Genomic DNA, 26,417 nt, shown 5'->3' with positions numbered 1-26,417 from the left:
GAGACAAAGTTCTATTTCGTTAAAGTTTATTTACTCGTATTTCTTTTGTAGACATTTGCTTATTGCCAGAAGAATTTCCCTGAAACAGCTGCTCCATTTAAATGAAACTTGTTAATGAAAACAGTTAAAATATGAAATATCCAACTTTCTCTGGAGCAGAAAAGGAAGAATAAAAAGCAGAAATGTGTTTAAGAACTTTTTTTTTTCTCCAAACACCACCTATAATAAAAATTATGGAGGAGAACATGAGAACTGTAAACTCATTCAGTCACTCTCACCAGCCACCAGTAAGTGTCATCATCATCATTTTCAAAATGGCAGGATTTCACAGTTACACTCATCCAGAGAGGTACGAAAATTACAAGAAAACAAGTCTTACTGGGAACAAGACAACAAACCTGATTTGATTAAAGTGTGTGCAGAGGAATGATTGTGGTCATAAGATGCATGGCAGACACCCAGAGAATAATCCTCCACTGCCAGACACCAAACAACATCTGGAGCTCGCTGAGCACAAGCAAACTTTGAGGAAAGTGCTCAAGCAGGGATACTATCATGTTTCAAACCTAATCCAATCAGAAATTAGATGATGTGGCCAGAGTTCAGAACAAGAAGGAAGGAATAATTACGTTATATCTGACCTCCCGCTGAATAATAATAACTACATGACCAAAAGGATCTGGACACCTAAACAATACATCCATATGTTATTGCTGAACATTTCATTCCAAAACTGTGGCCAATATGCTGCTGAAGTTAGCCTGGGAGGCATTTCAAGACTTCACGACTTCACGAATTCATTTTTACAAAGAGGTTGAGCGTGAAGCATAAAAACAGACCAAGTATGTGCTTTGTCTGTTTTGTTGTTTAGGCTCAACCTATTTGTTATAATGAAGTATGTTGTGTCCACTTCCTTTTGGCACAGTGCAAAAAAGGATGTGATTGGTCAGAAAAAAGTTTCATTTGGCGAAACCACACTTTTTCTAGAGTTCAGTTTTGTGTTATTTCTTACAGTGAAATCAGACATTATAAATAAACTTTGTTCTAAATCACTGATTGACATGTAACTCCTGAACCTTCCCCTTTTCGACCTTTTGTCCTTTATGCTGAGCCATGATGTTTCAGTCAGAGGTTGTCCTGGTGCTTTTGGCCCTGCAGGGGAAGCCAAACGCGGCCTGTGGCGCCCTCCAGTGAGCAGAAGCAGAACCACCCACCTCCAATCTGTAAAAGGAGAAGAAAAAAATCCTGGATGCAGCAGTCCAGAAATAGCTCTCTCTCTCTCTCTCACACACACACACACACACACACACACACAAAGTGCACCGTGCGTCAAAGTCCAGTTCCGGTTATGACTCGTCTAACAGCTTTCCCATGGTTACAGTGTTAGAAGATTGTGATGTTTCCAATTAATGTGTCTCACTTGATGAATGCAAAATGATTCACTTTGCATTTTAAGACCCATAGCTGTTTTCTCCCACCTTAACAAAGTTTTGTAGCCTATGGCCTATACATTAAGTATTTAATGTAATGGAGGATATTTGGACAAAATGGACGATGAGGTCTTTTTTGTTTTTAAATCTATCTATGTTAGCTTTATGGTGTTTATATTATATATATTTATATATATAGTATTGTGTGTGATATCAACCTGTTAATATTATATAGTTTAATGTGGCTTTAAATGTTGTCTATGTTTTTATGTTAATAATCTTCATCATCGTCATTTCGTCCCTTTAGGAGTTTTTTTTATTATGGTATCACTCTAATATTCCTTAAAGGAAGTTTAGCTTAAAGACACCTGCATTGTTGTATTTTAAATGTTATAGTATACCGGAACTATCATTTTTTTAAATTTTTCTAACTTACAAACATGGTCTTATTCACTAAATAAAAAAATTCAAATGAAAAATTTCAATAGCATAATGTGATTTAGTGTGTGTGTGTGTGTGTGTGTGTGTGTGTGTGTCAGAGTCAGGGAGGCGGGAGGGGGGGCACACACACAGTGTCTCTGCTGTGACTGTGTATCACTTCAGATGCTCAGACAGAATTAAAAATGCGCTCCTCCGCCTTGTCACCAGTGTTGTGCGCATTTTCTTGACAAGCCCGTGTTCCCACAGCATGGTGCTCGGACTCAGAGGCTCAGCACTGCCTTCATACATAACCATTAAAACTCTCTCGGACGCCTAATTAGACAGCAGACCACGCACAGCGCCGCGCAGCACCTGTCCCCACCTTCAGAGAAGAAGGTAAGTTATTTTTAAGCGGAATTTGCGTTTTAAAAACGACAAGCGCGAAAGGGTTTCATGCTTAAAAAATAGACTCCATGAAGTAAAAATGCAGCGGGAGTTCCTGGAGAGTGCACATGCATGCTGGCTGCAGGCTACAGTATCTGTATTAATATTTTCCCCTCCCTTTGAAGGTTTCTTTCTATTCTCAAGTTCAAAGCGCGTTGGCGTTTGTTGTTTAGCGTAGTTTCCGGTCAGCAGGGGACGTCTCGGTAAACAATGCTGCTCGGTGATTCATGCATATGTGACATTCAAGCTCTGCCAATTAATCAATTAGAGATCAGGGCATAACTGAGGTATGTGTTGATGTCACTCAGCCTGTCCCACAGTGTAGTCTGCACAAAGCCAAAATAATGAATTGATTTAATTAAAGGAGACGTTTTCAGTCTTCAAAAAGGAAATAAACAACGGCTTTTCAAATTGTTTCAGAGTGAAGACGCAAAGTGTAGGTGTTCAAAACAAAAATCTAATTATTGCCCACCACAGGTTTATGCTCTGGTTGTCAGAGGAGCTGTTGTTCTCTCTGTGCGGTCTGACAGCTGGCTTTCTTTTTAAGTTGAGACTTTTGGAAACATCTGAGCACTGTGAGGCAGATTCCCCTTTGTCCAGAGAAAAAAAAATCCTTAAAGTTTGATTCTTTGCATACAGGAGCAGAAGTTCACTTTTGGTTTTCCTGCAGCTGATGTTTCAAGATAAATCCAGCACCCAAACAACTAAAATCTGCTTTAGATGTGAACTAACGCCACTTATGCACTTTTACCAACCAGAACAATGTTCAATTAGCCACTCAGACTTTTATTTTCAAGTATCTTGATCTTTTGTCTCCCCTCAGAGGGCAAAGTGAATGTAATCTCACACCATAGGACTGTTACATAACTTTAAAACTGAAGTGCCATCCTGCCTGCGTGGGAGTAGATGTGATGTTCCCACTTCCTTGCTGTTGTTTTGCTCGTTAATTCTGAGAGGCACATTACCGTAAGTGGCATTTTGTGACTTTACATGACTGTTGATTTTTGGGCTTTTATTTTTAAATGTATTTGAGGACCCCAGCAGGGCTGATTGCTTTACAAGTCCTTGCTGTGATTATGTAGCCTACCTACATGAAGTCTGCGATTGTTGAAGTGTGGATGACATGTTAATTTTGAAGGTGGCATGACCAAATGTGTGTGTGTGTGTGTGTGTGTGTGTATATATATATATGTGTATGTGTGGGGGGCTGCATTCTGCCCTGTGTTGTGTAGGAGTGTGATCGCAGTGTGCCCGAGCATGACGCTCAGAGCTTGTTGGACAGAGTTCAGTCCATTGCTGAGCAGCCTGTCCTCTGTGATGGAAGTGGTGCGCAGACAGACACGTTACAGTAACCTGACTCATTTATATGGCAGGCTTCCCCCATCACTGCTCATGGATTGTGTCATCATCATGCAACACAACACAGAAACTGAAACAATGAAAATTTGTTTCATTCCTGAAGCAAATGTCCACCATTTTGATAAATCCAGCAGCTACTAATATAAAATGATGACTGCCACGCAAGAAAAAACTCACTAATGTGTTATTTTTCCATTAAAAGCAATTTCGTACAAAGTAAAACACTGTAAACGATATAAATACTGACCAGTGACATCAATAGTTTCTATTTCCAACATTTTCTCAATAATTTCCTGACTAAAGTATGTAACTGTTAACTCTTAGGACCTTTGCTGGGAAAGGGTTATGTAACTCGGTAGTAAATGGGAAATGGAGAAATCGCTCAGATGATACTGGTAGTTTATAAGAAATAACTTGTTATGCTAATGTTAAGTTCGACACTGTTTTGAGTGTGTTTCTAAATTTAAGTAACTTCTGTGTCTGATGAGTTAATGAATTGTTAAAAATCTTAATGACTGTTTATTCTAATATTATAATGATAAAACTTTATTTATAGGGCACTTATCATAACCAAATAAAGAGTGGGCACTTACAAACTGTGCAAACTACACGGTTTTTGCATTTTCTTTATGATTCGAAAACACTCCTTAAGTTGTCTTTTAACCCACATTGTTGTGTTCAGATTTTTGTTAATGTTGGTCGTTCATGGGCGAGAATGAACTGCTCTCATTGAACCACCCTGTAAAAATAAAGGTAGAATGAAAAATGTCTTAATAATTAAGAGTTGCATAGTAAAAAATAATAGTTTCAGAAAGTTGGTATGAAATTAAGGGAGCTGCAACTTAAAATATTACTAACTTTAGATTTTTGGACCTCCTTCCTATTGCAAGCCACCTTTAGCACAAACCTCCACCCATCTGACAATCCCACCATCCTATAGAGAGAACATGTAACATATCAACAACAAAACTTAGATAACATAGATGAAACATGATATCACTGCTTAAGGTACAAAAATATGCTGATTGTTAACATATCGATATAAGGCATCACACCATCTAGTGACTAGCATATTTGAGATACACTTAAGACATGCTTAAGTATAGGTTAGAGGAAAAATACAATCCCTGATTTTGCTGTATCACCCATTACCACACTTCTGTTCTATGCGGGCAACATTATTTCTCTGGGCTTATTTTTGTATTTTTCTCAGGCAAAACTGGTGGATAAATGCTCCAATAACTAACAAATAAACTACAATAAGTCAACGATACAGTATAACATCAAAGAATTAGAGAGTAAGGGCTCCTTACTCGACATAAAAACTCCTTAACTCCTTAAATATGTCAGGTGATTGTGTTTGGAGTCGGATGTGCCTTTCTGAAAAGCCTTGAGGAAGGTTTAAACATTCAAAAGAGTTGATTACAGAGCAGAACCTGAAAAATGAAGAGGAGAGCACTTCAGGGAGTCCATTATTCATGCAGCCTTTTGTCCTCTTGTGGTCACTCTAACACAATCTGAAAATGGAAGATGAAAGTGATCCTTCTTTGTCATTGTCAAGACTTCGCTCAGAAGATTCATATGAGGGTGTAGAAAGCCTTAAGAGTCCTGGAAAATGAAATAATGTCCGAATGCTAGGCGTTTAGAAAGATACACAAAAGAAGAGTTTTTACATCCCAAAATGCTAAATGTTTTGTCTGATAACCCACTGTCTTGTAAAATGTTATCATATTTGCTTTAGCTTTTAACTGATGCACTTGCATCTGATTTACAGAAAATAAATCTTTGACCCCTAAGATATTAAACAAGGTCTCAAAAGGCAGTTAAACTGGAAGTTAACACAAAGTCTTGGACACCTGCCCCTGATTTTGTAAAATATCTACTTGAAACATCCCCAGCAAAACTTTAAAAAGCACTCCGTTATCCAAGAGGTATTATTCACAGTCTCTTATCAAAAACTTCTGACATTACCTAACAGTCCTCTACAAAAATAACATTTTGTATGAAGTGCTCCTCATGCCGATCGGTCATTAGTCACACTGTGAATCACACAGTCATCTAAGAGGTCAGAACAGATCAGAAAAGGCAGGACATGTGACGTAAACAAAAACCTTTTTGAGTGCATAAATCCCATCATTCCCTTACAAATATTGTTAATAAGCTTTAACTCGAGGTTTTTACATTTTTGTGTCACTTAGTTCAATAAAAAAATTGTGTTTCCAAGCAATTGAGGCTGGTATTCAGGATCCAACTTTGTTTTTATCACAACAAGTCTGAAAACTTTGACGGCATGGCGATGTTGTTCTAGTTGTTTTGCATTTCGAGAAGTTACCGTAACAAGTGACAGCATCTTGGAAAAAGTTGCTTATTAGCGTTTCACGGGATAGAAAGACTGGAACTAGATTGCTATTCTGGCAAGTTTTCCCTCTGCTTATTATGAGAAAAAATTCGATTTCAAAACCCAATGCTAGATTGGGTGACCTGTTCAGATGGATGAATTTGGCATCGCAAGCCAAGTGCAGCCTTCACAAAGCTCAAAAACATGGTGAGAAAAACAAGACTCAGGGATAAATATTCATGAGTCATTGCTCAATTAAAATAATCAGCAAACATTTCAATTAAAAGTTTTTTTGATCACAAATCAAAACATGGTCCAGTGTGAGCAAGTGCAGACTGACTGTCAGCTTCTTTCACTCTGCTGTTTTTTTGTTAGGGCGGGACAATTTACACACATTTATAGTTATTAATTTGTAGAGTTTTTGGTGATATCTTGGTAATATCAGAGGTCTAATTAGCCAGAGTGATCGCAAAAACACCTGTGCGGGTGTGGAGGGCCTTTAAAACCTTGACCAGTCGTTAATTAGAATTAGTCATTTCAACCAGGGTTGAACGAAGCATTTAATATCTGTAGTTTTAAAGTATCAAAACTATTATAAAAGAAACTTTGTTACGTGAAAATGTTGGCAAGAAATACATTTCATTTAATGTAAAAAAAAAAAAAATTTTAATTAAATCTATGTAGTATAGTTTCCTGTAAATGGAGACTTAAATGTACCTGCAATAACAGATTTATGGCCACTTGGGGGGAGCGAAAATATCACCACTTTTAAAGTTTATATTGCTCACGTGTTAGTTGTCTATTATCTAACAGTTAGCACAACATTATCATTCAATTGTGTTTTTGGCCACTTTGTGAATGAACGTCCTATAGCTGAGATTCACTTGGCCACCATGGTGCTGCATGACTTCAAATCAAATGAGTTGTTTAGTAGAATTATTGACACATTGACACAGTGGAACATTTATCGGTTTGAATATTTTATCTGTGATTGTGCAGATGCTTGCCTTATTATGATAAAGTATACAACAAAATCTTAACTTTTGTTTTAATTTGGCCCCTGGTGGCCAAAAGACCCCGAGCAGCCCCTTATTTGTGTTACAGCAATCTTGGAACCCATTGGCTATCTTCTGACGTTGATTTAGCTTCTGGGGGCAACGGCTAATCTTCCGAGGCTTCCAGTGTGGCCAGCGGATACTAGCAATAATGGATATCCAGGCCAAGTCTTCCTCTTCCATGCGTTGGTGATTGTTTACAGTCCGATTAGCAATCTTGGATCCCATTAGCTGTCGTCTGATGACAGTTTGAATGCAGATCAATTTTAAAAAGCTGATAAAAATCTAATCTCTTGGGTTCAGAAAACGAAATCATCGTCAGACGATAGCTGATGGTTTGCATTGAGGTTGCATTTCATCCAGTGGGTTCCACCTCTTTTGCCCTCCACACGGACTGTTTATGCAACCAAAGCCTGGTTGGTCAATACTAATCAGACTACAAATGGAAAGGTATCTGCTTATAGAGACTAGTGTTAGAGGGTGTCCCAGAGTCAAAGCAAAATGTCGATTGAGAGTTGGTTCAGTTCAGTGTCACAGTGCAGAGAAAAATCAAGGAAAGACCATTCATGGAGAATGCCCATGAGGCAATTTAAAGATTTAATGACATCATGATGGAAACTCTATATCTTGTCACACAAACACACACACACGAATAAACACACACACATTACTGGTCTGACAGAACTATTTGTGATAATGCCCCTTCTGAATCACCCGCACCAGTTAACCGATCTGCTTCTAAAATTATGAATATTCACAGTTATGCTAACAGTCCTTCTTCTCTCCTACAGCCACAGTGTTACTTGTGACTCATACTAATGCTTTTGTACAACTTCGTCACACCCATAGACATACACACACACACACACACACACACAGCTCTCACTTCCTTGTCACTGGCCCTGAGTGCCATTGCTATGGCGCTTTTGCAGCAGGCATCAAAACGGACACCTGTCATCAGTCAGCAGGCCCCTGTGCCCACTGGTGCCCCCTGCGGATACTTATAGCCCACTGCAATTATGTTGCTCCATTAGTCATCCTACGCATGCAGTGATGGGCTGCTGGTTATACTTAGCAACCGTCATGGTCACTCTTGTGCAAATGAGAGATTTTACAGACGGATGCTTGTGGATGGCGTCAAACACGACACACGATGAGATGAATAATTAGTACACAGTCGTTGTTTTGACAAAGTTGGCAGTTAGTTTGTGATGGAAACAACGACAGTTCATTAATGTGTGGTCAACTATTATTTTGCGTTTATTTTGAGTTTAAAGTTATTTATCTACCTGAACAGAGAGCTGAAGTGCTTCCCTCGCTCATAGCTATTTTATATTAGCTCAACATCATTATTTTATTTCTTTTCAAGAGTTCGATGTTAGCTGCTTTTTATTGACAAATGAGTTTATCCATCTGCTGAGTGCTGTATGGCGTCTCCTCTGCCTAGCGACCACACAGCCAAAACTATTTTACAGGAACTTACTGCGCCCAGCTGTTGTTTGCCAGCTACACAGTCAAATCACAAATAATTTTTACCTGATACGAGATACAGAGCCAGGCGAGTTTCTCATCCCCCTTTGTCTTTATATCTTTATGCTAAGCTAAGTTAAGCTAATTGTCTCCGGATTCTAGCTCTGTACTGTACCCAGACACCAGAAGAGTATCAATCTTCTCATCTAACTCTGAAAATAGTAACTGTATTTCCCCAAATTATCCCTTTAATCAAGATAAAACACTTGTCCAATGAATCTCACTTACTGGTATGCTGCCAAAGCCTCATTTGAGCTAGTTAATGAATGCTAATGCAATGCTAACAAAGACAATGTAGGTTTATTTTTGTTAAAATGACAAGATGTTAGACTTTTACTTTCCTGTACATTTATTTTAGAATAGAAAGTTAGCTTCGTGTTTGAAAAACAACCAAATTGTTTGACCTTAAAAGTCACCAGCAATTACATTTGAACACCGTAAAAGTTTACTAGATATTTTCACAAAGAGAGAGGAGCAATATCACACCCAATGTGTATGTTAAATATACAAGCGGGGGACACCTAGCTTAGCATAGCCTTGTTTAATCCATTCATCAACAACAAGTGTATTAGTGTGAAAAGTATGTAATTCACCTGCAAAATAAGTTTTAAAATTTATTATTTTATATCATTATTTTCTAACTTACAGTTCTCCAGCAGCTGGTACCAAATATCATGCTAGTATTGCAGCTCTATCTGTAATGATGCTGACCATGACATGTTTCTTTTTTTACAATAAACTTTATTAATCAAAACCAAAACATATTTCCATTTCATTTCAATCATGTTAAATGTTGTAGAATCAGTCTTCACAATAGCAAATAACAATAGAAAGGACAGTAAAGAAGAAAAATTATGAAATACAATAAATAACAACCCCACAACCCTGTGCGCAGGATAAGCGGTTTACGATGGATGGATGGAATATTTATTTGTGCATATACTCTTTATTTTTATGACATTTCAGAGTTTTTATATGTAAATATGTAAAATCATGAGGAAAAAGAGAAAATATTTTTTCAATTCAGCCATTACATCGCAGAGCGTTACAATACCAAAAGCACACACTAATTTAACAGATTGCATGCATTAAAAAGCTATAAAAAACCTCTATGAGAAAACCCATTAAGTTACAGAAGCTAGTGGAACCGAGGTTAGCCCGGAGAGGCGGCAGCTAACTTTGACTATGTATGGTGGATAATTGTAAACCACAAGAACTGGCACAATTACCGTAGTTGGAGCCTCTCTACGCCCACTACTGACGAATGTTGATCAGCTTGTTGGGGTGCACCTGTCATGGTTGAAAATGCAGAAGCATGAGCTCAAGTATTTTAATTGCTTATTTGAGCAAACACCAAGCTTCTACACCAACTCTGCCATCTTTAGTTAAAAAAATTATTTCAGTTGCCTGCTGCCTCTGCAGAGAGTGACAGTTTGCAGAAAGTTACAGACTCCAACGTTGACAATGTCTAGCCTATGGACACTATATTTTGTGACTGGACTGCAAAAGTTTTAGTAAAGTTTGGGGTTCACTTCCTGCTGGATGTGTCTGTTGTTCCTTTCTGTCATAATAAGAGGTGAAATGTCTGTGTGTGTGCGGGTTTCAAATTTTAAATACATTTTGTGACAGACAGTTTGAAAATATGAGTCATTTCAGTGTAAATTGTATGAGTAGGTTACAACTAAGTGACGTTTGCAGCTTCCTGAATGTGATGCACATAAAGGAAAATAGGGAAAATACACGCTGACAGTAAAATCTGTTTAAAATTGAAGATGTAGACATGACAATATGTCACGGTCAGATAAAAAGTATGAAAAAAGTGTGGATTACAGCATCGTGTGGGTGTCCAAGAGCTGTGAAACTTACTACAATAAAGACAACAAATAATAGAATATACTAAAAAAAATAAAATAAAACTATCTATAAGAGAAGCAAAGCATATAAGAACAGCAAAATATAACAAACAAATGATAGCTAGACGGGTAAATTTTGTTTTGCTTAACTGCCTGCTTTTCAAAATTACCAGATGGAAATACCTTATGTGAGAGTGAGCAAAGTGCACGACACCGCTGCCTGTTTTCAGTGTCACTATCATTACATGTTTGTTGGCTGGAGGTTTGGTGGACATTTCGTGGGGGGGGGGGGGAATGTTGTGAAGACTCTGTGTTGCACCTTGGATGATGAAGCAGTAGGCTAGAGATTGTCTGTAGCTGCATCAGCTCAGAGTCAAGGGGGTGGGAGATTCGGTTTCCTCCCCATCCTCCCTCTGCTGCTGTCTCGGGAGTCTCTGTAACTGTCTCTGGACTTATTTAGTTATGTTTTGTGTTTCTCCTTTTCCTGTGCATAACTGGCAGAATGTACAGTTTAGTACAGACGTTCCCATTGCAGCCAATTGAATATGTGAGAATACATAAACTGTAAACGTCAGCAGCATTTTTAGTCTCAAATAATCTTTAAAGAAGAGGCTGGGATACTAATTTTGCCTCTTTCTGTATCCCTTGAGGATACAGAAAATGCTATCCAGCTAGAAGATGTGCTCTGTTAAGTGTAAAGGGCAGTTTTTCTTCACTGGAAACCTGCGTTCTTTTGCTCTCACTATCTATCATTATGACTCTATCCACCTACACAAAATACTTAGCTGAATACAAGTTCATGTGCATGTGGAGGCTGCTGAAAGTAATTCTGGGAGCTGTAGGAAATCACTAACTTGGAGTAGAAGTAGAGGAGGTAAGTGGAAAATCTAAATCGCCACACCTAACTCCAGGAATTGGTTGAACTTAGCAGACTTAGTGATCCAAGGGTGGATTCCTCCTTTAAAGGACCATTTAATATTTTATATGTATATATTTTGTATTAGTGCTGATAATTTTCCGCATCTATGAAATACCTAGATTTTTTTTTTATCGCTCATGCAGCCATTAGTTTTAGTTTAGTATGAAGATTTAAATTGTAAAATACTTGAAACTTTAATTAAGTGAGATTGTCCATTGCTGTGTAAATGTACGTACAGTTATGATTATTCTGCATGCTGTACTGCATATTATAGTTTAAATTCTTTATTGTCATATACACAACAATTACAGTGAAGCAGTTTCAGATTCCCTTACAGACATGGATAAAATATATTCACCGATCAGCCATAACATTATGACCACTGACAGGTGAAGTGAATAGCACTGATTATCTCGTTACCATGGCACATGTCAGTGGGTGGTATATATTAGGCAGCAAGTGAACATTTTGTCCTCAAAGTTGATGTGTTAGAAGGAGAAAAATGGGCACGCGTGGAGAACACATGGCACTAGGATGCACTATGGGAAGAAGGCAAGCCGACAGAGGCAGTGTGATGCTTTGGGCAATGTTCGGCTGGGAAACCTTGGGTCCTGCCATTCATGTGGATGTTACTTTGACACGTGCCACCTACCGAAGCACTGTTGCAGACCATGCACACCCTTTCGGGGAAACGGTATTCCCTCATGGCATTTGCACTTTCAGCAGGATAATTCACCCTGCCTCTAAGCAAAAATGGTTCAGGAATGGGACACAAAAAAGGAACAAAACAGTGAGTTCAAGGTGTTGACCGGACCTCCAAATTAGGCAGGTGATCATAATGTTATGGCTGATCGGCTGATCTAGAATCCAGCTAGAAGCATAAAAGACATACAATAGTGCAGAAGCTAAGATGCAGCAATATAATATAATATAATATATAATACTGTGGGAGCCAGGTGATTAATAGTAAAATTAAAATAGTAAAAACTCTTTCTTGACTCTGGCATCCAAGATTTGAAAGTCAGCTGCTAAATACTGCTGCATTCATGAGCTACAAAATGATGGTGAGAGATCGAACTTTCAACAACGCGGATGAAAGATGGAATAAATGTGATTGTTTCTTGCAATAAAACAGTTGCAACTTGGTTGGGAGAGTTTTGTAGGATGCCGGAACAGCACAGAACGCTGCTGCACCACCACGCAATGATCTACATTAAGGGAAAAAAGAAGCTTTTGATAGGCAAGTTTCACATTTTCTTTTTTTACCACTTTGAAACGAATGGCAACCACTGTCTCCCTAGGTGGTGGGAAACCAGACTAAAAATTTATGGTGTGCTTTGAAAAAATACCTGTTTGTTATTCCTCTAAAACATTCAAAACCATGGGTACAATCCTTTAATATATTCCTGCATCCCTTGTGTTTATGTTGTCTTTCCAGCACACCAGAGCAAACAACTGGTGTTGCGTTCACATGCTGAAAGCTCCTCTGTCTCATTCACCCCCTTGAAGGGACAAACTTGCAGCCACACTTGCAGCATTATGATCAACTTTACAGGTAGACCAAGGTGTTTTGTTGTTTGTAAGTTAAAATGAGTCTGAAAAAAAGGTTATGAGGACTCTTTAAGACTGTGTTTCCTTCTCCATGCGCTTTGATACCTCACTCTGGATGGTTCCATTTATTTATTTCAGGCTTTATTGGAAATCTCCTGCAGGCTCCTTCATCTTGCAAACACTGAGCTGTAGGTGGTTCTCATGACAAAACTCCTCTTCCTCTGTTCACTGATGCACAACATGACAAAGCTGTCATCGGGGAACATCTGGAGGTGGCACAGAGTGTTGTAACTGTTCAAATAAGGTTGAAACCATTGGTCTCTTGGGGGCGCCACTGTCTCTGTAACCTGATGGGGAACTGGTCTGGAGGTGGATAAATCTGGACACCATGATGTTGTCCATCTGCACCAGAATGAGCTTCTCGCTGAGCAGCTGCTCACAGTCAGTGATCTCTCTCATCCCACACTGTTCTCCTGAAAATTAAAAATCTGTGTTCTCATCAACGACCTCTTCAGCTTCATTCAGGTTTAACCTGCTTCACCTCCAGCCCTGACAGTCTTCTTTTGTGTGTTTGAATATCTCTTAATGAAGGATTTATCATATGAATTGTGTGTTTAAATCTGATTAACAGATGCATGACACCATGGTCTGATGAGTGACGGCTGGTGATGTTTTCTGCGTAAATCATACCTCTATTTATTCTTAGGCTGGACAGATTATCTTGTACCAACACCTCGAAAATCTACAGGAAAATGTAAATCAACACTAATACCTACAGCACCTGTTGTTTTCTCAGATCCACAAAAAAATTAATAAATTTGAGTCTCTCCATCACTCCGTCATCGCGGTCTGGGCCAGCATTTTGGTCAGTCCTTCTGTCCAGCTTTGCATCTGTGTCCAAATTTCTCATCACTCCTGCAAAAAAGGTGTAAACTGCTCAGGTTTTCTCTAGCAGTCAGTCAGCATTTGCACAATAACATCTAATGTCCCCTTTCCTAAATATCCATTAGCAGCCTGCTGATTTTTGGCACTATAAACGCACACTCCAGTTTCGCCTGTACGAGCCTATTCCCCCTCTACTGAGCCTGTCTCCCAGAAAAAGGAAGGTAATTTAGGGTTTTCCGAAGCTCCACTTTCCTCTACAACTCCCCACAGAGCACCCCTTTCCCTCTCTCTACTCCCTCCATCCCCCTTCAGACAAGTCTTGCCCTAACTGTCTCTTCATCTACTTGTTAAGTGCTCAGTGTGTTCAGCAGTGTCAGACTTTCTGGCCTACCCCGCTGGGTTCCCGGCTGCTGCTGCTGCTTCTGCTGCTGCTGCTGCTGCTTCCCCTCAGGTGCAAAAACACCTTGTTAGATATACAGTTTTCATCTCGTTCTGCTTTTTACAGTTCCCGTCTGCCAGCTTGAACTGCAGCGCTGCAGGATGAAGTTCTGATTTCCTTAACCAGCTTTATTTTTCAGTCCCGGCTTTTCTTTTCCTTTTTCATCATTTTATCTTTTCATCTTTCTCCTCTGTTTCTCCCTCTCTGTGTGTCTCTCTTTCTCTGAGGGAATTACATAAGTCTTTCTGTGTGTGTGGGCAGCATTTTATGTAAGGCGGACCTGGAAATGGCTAGTGAAACACTAGGGTCTTGCTCTCTGTTTTTTCCCTCTCTCTCTCTCTCTCTGCTTGTCTTATCCTGTGTGGTCCTGTGTGGTTAGGTCATCGGACTGCAGACCTGTGTGGTGGTTGGCTCCAGATATGCAATGGGGTGACTCTGCAGGCCCACTCAGAGTCACACTCACAAATTATTTTTCTTTAAAGCACACCTTGAAATCAAAACATTGGACTCCTTATTCAAGATGATGCTTGTTGACTTATAGTGCTCTTGTGTGTCTGTTTTGAAGTGAGAAATCTCTGAAGTGTATCTTTGACAGATAAAACTGCCATACTCATACTATTTGTTTGTAGCAGTTGACAGCTTGCAATGCCCCCCTTGGTTACACGCCTGTCAAACTTTCCAATCTTGCACGGCACACATGCCGTTTACTAAAATAACGATGACAGAAAAAATTGCAGAAATTTCCTGAACAATGGGTCTTGATTTCACACAGAAGTAAACAAAAAGGGGCTTCTTATTTCTAGCCAATGATCGATGATGTTGTTGTCTGAAATAATGATTCTTGCCATCAGATCTTATCAACTGTAGCTAACTATGAAAAGCGAAGGCAAAACCTCTATCAACTGCTTAAACAGTCCAGCTAACTTTTTAAAGTAGTCAGCTGACTGACATTTTAAAACAAAACAAAATGGGTCTTAAATATGCACCCAGACTACATACTATACATTGTCGTGATACAGGATATATAGTGTAATTCAAGAGAGAGCAGTCCAAATATCATACTGTAAATTAATAATAAATAAATTGTATTTTTTCTAACATAACCCATGAATGGTTGCTTATGACAGACATATGCTCCAGTATGCTTCTCTTTTATAGACAGGTTTCTGTGCAACGTCATCACAGAGATGCAACCAGGGGGCAGAAAGAAGAACTCTGTCTTCGCGGCTTATCAGTCTGTACGGCAAATCTAGTAGCAGTGTTGGGCAAATTACCCAATAATTTTAATGAGTTACTTTTTACTTATCACTCCTTTAAAAAGTAAAAATATTACTTTACTCATTACTGGGTATTAAAAGTAACTAGTTATGTTAATGCTATGTTTCACGTTGCTGCTTCAGCAGATGCTTAAAAAAATTAGATGTAGAATTGTTCGCGATGTTGATTGCAGTGGTTCTGACCGGCTACCAAAGCGGATTTTCCACCTGACTGCACGTGCATCTAGTAATGTTTGTATACAAGAAACCCATCTATAAGATGAAAGGATTTGAGGATGAAGATTAAGTTTGGCTTTTGCTATCTAGTGCAACTTTGGCCGGAGTTGCTGGAGTGTAAACTTCCTCAAACTAAATAAAGAACAGATCCTTCTAGACTGATATATGATATATATTATTCAAACCTGATCTGTAACCCTATAGACTAATGTATAAAGCTAATACCATGCCCCTTGCATTCGGAAGAAATGCCAGGTTACTACTAGCCCCAGGTTGTGCCTCTCATGTAGTGGAGCTAATTAGCAGAGTTTCAGGAGCGGGACCACACATCAACCACGTCATCGCCAGCATTTCCATAAATACCCACATGTCCCAGCTCCTCTTCTTCGCTCTCACATTCTGCATTCCCCCTCCCCTACCCCTTTCTCTGTTCTGCCTCCTGATCTCCTTCTTCCTCTCCATAGGGTTATAAGGGTGTCCATCATGCCCGGGTGCTACGGCTGATTTCCCTATCGTAGCTTCCCCACAACGCTTTGAATGTCTATTCATCAACTGTATATTTCTGTTTCAATCAATAAATCATTTAATCGTACGTGTTGATTGTGTGGTCCTTGCAAGTGAATTAGCATATACTCTAGTCACAGAGGTAATCATCATTTTGGGTTTTTTAAAACATTGCCATTTAGTTATCTTTTAGAGAAACCGATGGTTACCTCTGTGACCTGGGATAATGTTAGTACTGTAGGTAGAAAGCTAGTTAGCCAGGCATGCTAACATTAAAGCTGACCAACTCACTGTTCCAATCCTTACATATCTGATTCTGTATTTTTGGTCTTAAATTCTTTGTCAGGTATCCCAATATACAAATCAGTTTTTTTGAAGAAATTGTAAGATTGACACGTCTGCCATGTTTAGCTAACTCCAACCAAACAACTTCTTTTTTTTGCTTTAGCAAACTTAATAATTCTCATTTTTACACAGAATGTAAAGTTGTTGTTTTTTAAGTTATCAGCCATCAGAAAAAATCTGATTATTATTATTATTACATATATTACATATTATCAGCAAACAGCAATTATATATTTTTTATTATATATTTGCTGTACTTGATTCCTAACCCCTCTGATGCTATTTACTGTTAACTGCTCATGCAGATTGGCACATGGATGGATGGTGTCCCATACAGGAGGGGAGAGTTATGTAATAAGGGTGAGGAAAAATTCTAATGAGTTACTGAATGAAAACAATATTCATAATTCTTCCTCTAATACCACTGAAAAAGGGTTGTTGCATCTGATTTCGGAGCAGCACAATCATTGCTTTATTTATTTATTTGTTGTTTTTTTTGTCTCCAAAAAATAAAAAAGCTTCCTAGAAATAAAACACCTCTGCGCCACAGGAAACCTTTATAATACTGTGTGGTGTGTGTATACTGTATAAATACAGTGTGTGTGTTCGTGGGTGCACGCGCATCTCCAAGTTGTCAGAGAAAGGGTGTTTCACTGAGTGGGAATGCCTGGTAGGATGTGTAGGCCCAAGTTGCTATGGCAACCATCTGCTGCTACGCTCACAAGCGTTCACCAGCAGCCCACACAGTGTGACATCCAGCAGCAAGCCAATCTGAGAGAGAGAGAGAGAGAGAGAGAGTATGATTGAATGTTAACATTAAAGGGACAAAATTAAGGAAAACCCGAAGTTCAGACTGAGAGATTGTTTTAAGTAGGACTTCCCCCAGAAAGTGTAAGTTAATAAACATTCAATCTTTAGAAATATTTATGCTGTTGTTTAAGTGAAAACAGAAGGAGGAGAGGTGTACAACATGCATGAACACTTTGACAGATCAGAAGGATGAGAAGCTGCTTTAAAACTTTAAACTGAAGTTTGCTTTTAGAGAGCACACGATTAATTGAAAGAAATTACATTATATCTGATATGTAAATGTTTATAGGCAGACTGGCAAACTGAAACAGACACGAATCTGATTTTTGGTAATGCAGTCACAGTCTAATTGGATTTCCTGAATTTTAATTAATTAAATAATTAATTGTGACGTGAACACTGAGATGAACGGCAGATTTTCAGCTAAATGAGAGCCAGTTAGATATTAGATACACATTGGATTTATAATCAAAGATTTTATTTGCCTTCTTTTCTTTTTTAAAAGATTAATTTGGGTCTTTATTTGACAGTCAGTGTAGGGAAAGACACAGTAAACATGGGGAGAGAAGGGTATGATCATGACATGCAGCAAAGCCAAAACATTTTATGGACATATGGTGAATTGGTCAAAACCCCTTGGCGCTGCTTTTTAAAAACCTGGGAACAACCCCTTTAGCGTTGTTTTGCGATGTTGAGGACTCCGCGGTCAAGTTAGCGTTGTGAAACATTGCAATTTCATAAGGTCGAGCCAACAAAAAAACTTGGTTAAGTTGAGGAACAGATCATGGTTTGGGTTAAAATAACTGTTACGTACGTCACTTAACTTACACAAGTTAAGTAACGTTACCTGTGTAACTTACGTAACTTAACTGACTGGCAGTGAGTCACAGCTATTTTAACCTCTGTGGGGTCATTACCAAAGTGATGGATACCACCTGGTGCGTTTCTGCTCCTGACTGTTCTAATGAATAATTTACACCAGAGTGGAGAGACCATCTCCCAACAGGGAGAAGGTCTGTAACACCACTTATCCCCTCTTACAATGCTGTCATTTAATAACTTCCCAGGAAGCTGGACAAACGCTTACATTTGGATACAGTTGTTCAAACTTGGCCTCAGGTGACTAGAAGAACCATAACGACTGTCATTACAATAGCCAGGAACAATAACGAATCAATTGGTATCCATCACCTTGATAATGAAACATCTTAAAGTAACCTCAGCCAAGTCCAGTTGGCCTTGATTTGACCTATAACATGTATGACTGAGAATCTTCACAGACATCCATTTTACTTACTATTTACCTCTCCAGCCCACCATATTTAAAGCAACAAACTTGGTCCTCAGCAATACATTTGAATTGTAAATGCTTGCATGCAGTGTGAATGTGCATGTGGATATGCAGCTATGATCACCTTTACGCAAACAACTTTTTACTAAGTAAGTATAGTGCGTAGGTTTAACTCTGGGCACAGCTCTAAAGGAAAATCTGGTCAAACTAAATATTTGCTAATATGACTCGCTGACAAAAAGACACAAAAAAAATCTTTCTGATAATAAAAAATAAAATGCAATTTTTTAAATGGAAATTAATGTTCTAACAAACAAAACAAACAAGAGTTGGGACTTAATTTTCTTGTTCCAGAAGCTAATCTCAACTTTCCTTTTATTGAATAGAAAGTAGCCCTAGAAATACATTTTTTGGTGCTGAAATAATTGGAAGAGGAAACTTATTTGATGGTTGTTGTACAATATATTTGTACATATGTTTCAGATGCAGGAGGTGGGCAGTTCCCAGCGAGGCTCCCAGCGGGCCTTCAGTGTCCTGGATCGTCTGCTGCTCACACATCCTGTGTGGCTGCAGCTGTCTCTCAACCAGGACTCTGCCCTCTATATGCTGCTCAGAGAACCTGTTGGGGTACGGACAAGTCAGCTATTTCACTCATATGTCTTACCTGGGGAACTCAAAGTGTCACAACAATCAATAAATTATTTAAAGTAGGAATAGATGCAATAATGATTGAATAAAGAATGAATATATAAATGTGTAAATATAAGAAAGAGTGAATATAATAAATACATAAATGTCACATTTATTTGTAATTTCTAAATATTTTCATATTGATTTGTTCTTTTATATCTATATTTGCTCACTTATTTTTGTATATGTTTTTACATTTATCTATTTATTTAAATTTTATTTTTACGTTTATTTATTTTCATTTATTTCCTTACATATTTCCCAATAGCCCAAACTGTCAGTCATCTTGGCACGCCCATATTGTTGTGATGCTTTGAACCTTAATTTTGCCAAAAATGAAAGAAAACATTTGTTAAACTTGATCAAAAACATTAAAAGTAAATAGATCAACATTTTGGGAAATGTGAATATTCACTTTAAAATGCCCAGTCATGAAGAATTGTTTTGTTCTTTTGTTGTCAACCACTACAGCTCTTCTGAGGCACTGATAGTATACCAGTAGCTAACAAAATTTTTCTTTATTTTATCTTTATTAAATAAAATACACTTTTTCACCCACTTTCTCAGACGATTAGCCTAGCTTAGCCTAAACACTAGAAGCAGGGCAAACTTTTCTAAAAATAATTTTTTTAACAATTTAAAAACTGCATCTTGTTTTCCAGGTAGTAGGCCTACATGAACAGAAATGTAATGACAATTTGTGGTTTTATAGGGAGAATGCTGGGCTAGCTGTTTCGTCAGGCTTCTGCTTTTTAAGCTAAGGCTGGACCTGATTATTCGAATATTCAAATACGAATATTCACATATTTGGGTCCAGCCATTTATTCATTGGGTAAGTATCCAATTTTCAATTTTGGGATTCGAATATTCAGGATTTTTTAAACACCAACGACTGACCTCTGTTCACAGCAGTCAATGTAACGCTAAAGTTCACTACACGACAGTACATCGCACATTCATAAACCTTATATCCACGGGTTTGGGTGATGCTGCCAAATCGTATGGGATAGGACACGCCTCTGTGCGATGATGTGGTTTTTTTTGCAACATCGCCGGCAACTGACAAACCTATTTTAATTAACAGGGGTCGCAGCTGGCGCCGGGTTGCTTGGACCCCAATCACAAATGCTTGCAGTTCTAGTTAATTTTACAATTGCTTAATTTCATTACAGATCAAAATAGTCAATTAGCCTACATTTTAAAATGAATCAGTCAATTGTTGGCTACAGTAAGCAAACAACAACATAATGAACACATTTAAATAATTATATTAAGCCCAGTGTAGAAGAAGAACATTTAGTAGGCTAAAATAAAAGTTAAAAGCAAATTTTGCATAATAACGTTTTGTTGTTCCGCTGCTGAAAATAGCGCTCATCCCGTCTGAAAAAAATTAATAAGCACATATCCCAAAATGTTGAACTACTCATTAAGTCACAATTATCATTTACTTGATGAATATAATAGGAACCTTCACACACTTTAAATGTTTGTTTTTTTTAAAAACATGTAAATCGATTTTAAAAACAGATTAACAAGAAAGTGTTATGTACAGAAGCTTTTATTTTGTAATTTAGATTGCTGTTTGTACCATCTGTACCTCCTCATAAAAAACCTGTGAAAAGAAAATATGTTTCAAAAAGACTAACACTCATTCTTGTGTCTGTGGTGGTTGTTGGTGCGTATAGACCTTTTTGGTGCGTAAATGCAGCTCCAGCCAGAGGAAGGTGCTTTGTTTGAGAGTGACAGCGGACAAAAGTGCCTCCTCTGTTAAGGAGTGCTTCATCTGCGAGGAGGACTCCAGTGAGTATAAAACAAGCCAGATTAGCATGTGTTATCCACATAATGCTACATTTCCCTGCTCTCCGTTTGTGGTGCAGTTCATACTGGGTGAAGTAGTGTGGGACAGAGAGGATGGGTCCTCCAAATTATTTGCAGCTGCCATATTTCCTGTTAGATTTGAACAAGTCTCCCACTGCCTCCACAGCTGTCAATCAAACTGTGTCTGTTCTATAACCAGCATTCGCCTTGGAGAGCTCAGCACTCAGCTTCCCTGACCTGTGTCGACTGGTGGCCTTCTACTGTATCAGCAGGTGATGTATTATTTGAACTAATATGCCCTGTGGTCAAACGTATGTGGACGTGACTGTCCCAGACACTCTTGGTTGGGGCTGTTTTTCATGGCTTCCCCCTTAGTTCCAATGAAGGTAAACCTTAATTCTGCATTCACTGATATTTTAGTGAGACTGTGAAAAGCCCTTTCCTGTTACAACACACAAAGTGAGCTTCATAAATAAAGTTTTCCCAGTTTGGGGTGGAAGAACTTAACTGGCCTGCACAGAGCCCTGAACTCAACCCCATCCAAAACCAGTCACCTGGGGGCCAGGCCTTAATGCCCAATCAGCCTCAATAATTCGCTCCAAATCTCTTCAGCCAGGTACCAAAAACTTGTAGAGAACCTTCCCAGATGAGTGGAGGTTGGGTGATTGTTGTAGTAGCAGATAACTATTACTGCTCATGATTTTGGAATGAGCTGTGAACGTCACCATGTGGGTGTCCACACATTTTTGGCCATGCAGTGAGCCTGATGGCATTTAGCCAAGATCCTCTGGAAATCTCATGGTCACACACATGCTCAAGGTTTAAATTAATTTCTTCTAGTGTCCATTTTTTTCCTTGTCTGCAGAGATGTGTTGCCCTTCCCGCTGCAGCTACCAGAGGCCATCGCTAAAGCCACAACACACAGGCAGCTGGAGGCCATCTCACACATGGGACAAGGTACACTGATTGAAGACTAAACTTACTAAGTACTTAACTTTGTCTTTTAAGAATAATAATACTTTACTAAGATTATTCTTTTAGTGTTGCTAGTATGGTGGCTCTAATTGCACTGTTTGTTGGTTGATCTAAGACTGGGCTAGATGGAAATATCTCACATTTGGATGAACTGTCATGACGTTTAGGCAGACAGACATTCATATCCACGTCAGGATGAATTTTAATAACTTGATCAACGTGATCACCAAACTTTTCATCTAGCATTATCAGCTGGTCAGAATTAAAATGTGTCCAATTATGACCAAATTCCTGAAAAAACGAATGACAGATATCAACCTCAACTGTTATGTTTAGTGGTAATTAGCAAATATTAGCATAACTTTAACATGCTGAACTAAGATAGTGAAGTAAATCTACCTGGATTTATTTAAGCATCATTGTATGCATGGTAGCATGTTGACGTTAGCATTTAGCTTAAAGCAAACCAATGCTAGCCTCACAGAACTACCAGCACAGCTGCAGACTCTTGTTTACAAGTCACTCTTTATGCTACTTTCACATTGCCCACTAACTAACCAACTACCAAAAAGAGAGCATACCTGCAAGTTTTGAAAAAAGTTTCATACATTCATTATGTAGATAACTATCAAACTAAAGTGAGACATTATTTTTAAATTAACACTTTGCAGTACAGGATACAGTGAGGACACAGTGAAGTTCCTCTGTAATAGCTTCTCTTTAGAAACACATTGAACATGTGAGAAAGTAAAGGAATAACTGACTAAAGGAGTGACTGCCCGCTTGCATCTATTTTAACATGGCAACATGTCCTGATGCAATGCCGCAGAAGAGTGCGAGGTGTGACTTGAAGGTGGCTAAAAATGACACAAGTAAGACACAGCATGTGTCATGGACTGCAGCTCAAAGATAAAAGACTATTTCTCCCCATGGTTCTGCAATATCAGTCTGCTCTAGTCAGCTTTCAGTACTTACATTTACATTACACAGTATGTATTTTATTGCTTGATTGCTGTCTTTTGTAAAATGGCAAAATCTACTCTAGTTCTCAAGCAGTTAAGTGAAAAAATAAAGGTTCAATGTGTAGCATTTTAACACAAGTGAATAATACATTGATTTTAAACTATTTTCACCCTTGTTGCAAACAAAATCTGACAGTTCTTTGGTATATCTGCAATTATTGAATGTGAAAAATGCGCTTCTTATTTCTGGATTGGCCACTAGATTTCTGGAACGCGCCGAGTGCTTCAGAGATCCAGAATGGACCAGTGGACCCTGTTGCGTCAACCAGCGGCAGCCATGGTCAGATGCCAGTGGTCCAGGACCGATATAGACAAGGCAAACTCTGCTTCATCAACCCGCTCTTCCTTCAGCTGGAGGTTAGCAAGGTTAGTAGCGAAGGTTGTGTAGTTGTGTTAGCTTTCTCTGAGACCATTTACCTTCATTTAAACTTTACACAGTCTTTTATAGGATGTCAGGGGAGGATTAAGCAAGATCAATGAAAACCAGTTGAAAATGTGTTAGAATTTATTTGTGAAAAGGTCTGTAAAGTTTTGTTTAGTTCCTGAAAAGTTCACTGTTTTCAGAGTTACGTCCATTACAAGTCCTCTAAATCTATCTTTCTATATGGCTACCAGTACAGCTACTGTTCACCTTACACTTCACCTAATAGCTTTGAAAAAACACTTTGATAAAGCAGCTGGCTCTTGTTAGATGAAGGACTGAATCCACTTTTTCTTTTCTACAGCAGCCACAGCTCATGAACCCAAGTGCCTCCAACAAACGGCACCGCTTCAAGCGCAGCATGCGGCTCCGGATCTCCGAGTCCTCCATGAATCTGTCTCTCGAGGGGGTCGGTTCCTACTCACCTTCCTCGTCAGGGGAGCAGCTCGGCGGGTCAGAGAGGCTACAGAAGGCCGGCACCAACCCTCAGAGAAGAGTTCACCCCGGGGCAGGGGTCCTAAGAAGAACCCCCGCTGTGTCACCTGGGTCTGCAGAGGAAGAGGACATGATGCCTGTCTATGTGCCACAAGTAATACGTGTTAGGGACCATAACTTTGCTGATGTGGATACATTTGAGCCTTTTTGGGACAGCATTTTCTAAAACAAGTGGTTCCCTAATCCCCCCAAGGGGTATAAAAAATATCTGATGGGTCACAACAAAATTAACATGATGTGAAAGCGAAAAAATATTAATGGCTCTAACTATCCTCTGATTTGATCTGACCCATAAACAGATGCTCTGCCTTGTTTTGAGAACTGCTATTCTAAAATATCTCTTTTGGGTGCTTTAGTGTGGGTGAAAGGACGTGTTTCAAACTTATTTTTGTTCGTGTGTTGTTATGCTTCCTAGTGAATATTAGAAGGTTTAGGAAATCATCTGGCATTCACATTATTGTTTTTTAATGATATAAACCAGTGGTTTTCCCATCAAGGACCCCTAAACTGACACAAATTAAGATTTAAATAAGACCCAGGGTCGCTCATCTGATAGGATTTTTGCTTTTAGATGTTTTACTACCTAAAGTGTATAAGACTCATGACCGAACTACTCATAAATTCTGTCATTGTGTTATTTATGGATGGAAATATTGTGGGGGGGAAAATCCCCTTTTGGCTGGGGACCCCTGGAGCCCCCTCCAGGACCCATAGGGGTCCCCGAACTACTGATATAAACAACAAGTGTCTCAAACTAAGCAGCTTTCCTATTTCAACTCATCGGTTACTTCAGGCTATTCATGCAAAGATTAAGAAATGATATGTTTATCATGAAATGTGAGTTTAATATGGGTCTCCTCACCTGTCACTATTCACTATCAGTTGATTGATTCATCCATTCAGTCATTTCTCTATTCATACAGTCCCTCTGTTTTATTGACCAGAACACAATGCCATCATCCTTTGTCTTCTATCTATGTATGATTAATTCACATAATCTTAATTATCGTGCTGTAAAATGATCTTTCTGTCCTGACCAAGACCTCTGGAAAGGTGGAGGAGCCTCCGCAGCCCCAGCCGTCTGCCCGAGCTGAGGAGCCAGGCATTGAGGTGGCTGTTCTGGCCCTGGAGCGCCGCCCAGCTCCGTCCCTGGCCGAGCTCGACAGCAGCAGCTCCTTCAGCAGCATGGACGAGGACAATGACTCGGATTCAGATCCAGAAAGCATGGCCCGAGCCCAAACCTACACCTACCAGCGCCCGCCGCTCGTGCGCTCCCGAGGCCGTGGTGGGATGCACCGTATGAGCGAGGCATTTGTGTGTTTCTTTGCTCCGGACAAGAGGCTGACGCGACTGGTGGAGGAACTGTCTAGAGACAGGCGCTCCACCTTTGGGGGCATGGTTCAGGACTTCCTCCTGGCACAGAGAGAGGTGCTCAAATCCCTGGCTTCCTCTTCTTCATCGTCGTCACGTGTGACTTCTGTGCAGCTCCTGCAGGGTCTGCGACTCTTTCTGTCCCAGGCAAAGTGTTGCCTGCTGGACAGCGGCGAGCTGGAGCCTCCCATTGAAACACTGGTACCAGAGAACGAGAAAGGTAAACAAACACAAACCTGGTAAATATGTCAATACACAATATGGCTCACACCAAAGTAAAACATATTATATTTGAACAATTGCATGAACCATGTCTTTCAAATACTCACTGATGTCTTTCAGATGGTTTTTGGACTCCTAGGAGGCACAATGAATTTCCACTTTATTGCACAAATTACATTAATCAGTTCTCTGATTGCACAGTAATTAATTCACCTTTGCTGAAACAAAAATTACAAAAATGTCATAATGTTGGCAATGTACAGGTATCCTATATGCTTAAGGGACATTGTAATGGCCAAAAGGGGGTTATATGTTGTAAATACTGGCTTGATCAATGTCACCACATGACTTACTAACGCTTTAGGTAATAAGATATTAATAAGGACCAGTTTTGGCTTGCCACTTGGGAGACAAAAGTCCCTTTACCGGGTGTATATACTCCTACTATTTTGCAAAGCAGTGGGATAATGTAAATATAAATGATTAATAAATGATTTGCTAAACAAAGCACAAAGCAATTAAGTATAATTTATAATCGCCTGATAAAGTATGTCCTGTCACTTTTTGTAATTTCTTTCAAGCAAATGTGAATTAATCCTGTTACAGTCAGATGAATGCAACTCATGAATGTGTAATCAGTTTGACGAGGCTGACACTTTACTTACAGGTTCATTCGTGTAAGAAAGTGAAGTCTTTTTGACAACCTACCAATTTTACAGCCTGGCAAGGGGTCCTCG

General features: G+C 39.1%; 1 protein-coding gene across 1 annotated transcript in view; it reads left to right on the top strand.

The window, feature by feature from the left end:
* Positions 1-2,028: 2,028 nt before the first annotated feature.
* Positions 2,029-26,417, top strand: part of si:ch211-168d1.3 (ras and Rab interactor 2) — a 37,339-nt gene continuing 12,950 nt past the window's right edge. Inside the window, exons 1-8 of the mRNA XM_038732746.1 lie at positions 2,029-2,246; positions 19,150-19,293; positions 21,042-21,156; positions 21,374-21,446; positions 22,040-22,131; positions 23,374-23,537; positions 23,897-24,181; positions 25,129-25,678. Coding sequence (XP_038588674.1) covers positions 19,150-19,293; positions 21,042-21,156; positions 21,374-21,446; positions 22,040-22,131; positions 23,374-23,537; positions 23,897-24,181; positions 25,129-25,678 — 1,423 coding nt within the window. The 5' untranslated portion in view covers positions 2,029-2,246. The remainder of the gene's footprint in view (positions 2,247-19,149; positions 19,294-21,041; positions 21,157-21,373; positions 21,447-22,039; positions 22,132-23,373; positions 23,538-23,896; positions 24,182-25,128; positions 25,679-26,417) is intronic.

The sequence above is a fragment of the Micropterus salmoides genome, unplaced genomic scaffold (genome assembly GCF_014851395.1).
Source record: "Micropterus salmoides isolate LMB-PRFRI ecotype aquatic unplaced genomic scaffold, ASM1485139v1 Ms_hic_scaffold_2, whole genome shotgun sequence".
NCBI classification, from domain to species: domain Eukaryota; kingdom Metazoa; phylum Chordata; class Actinopteri; order Centrarchiformes; family Centrarchidae; genus Micropterus; species Micropterus salmoides.
The sequence above is the reverse complement of the archived record's forward strand: the minus strand, read 5'-3'. Positions and strand labels throughout refer to the sequence as shown.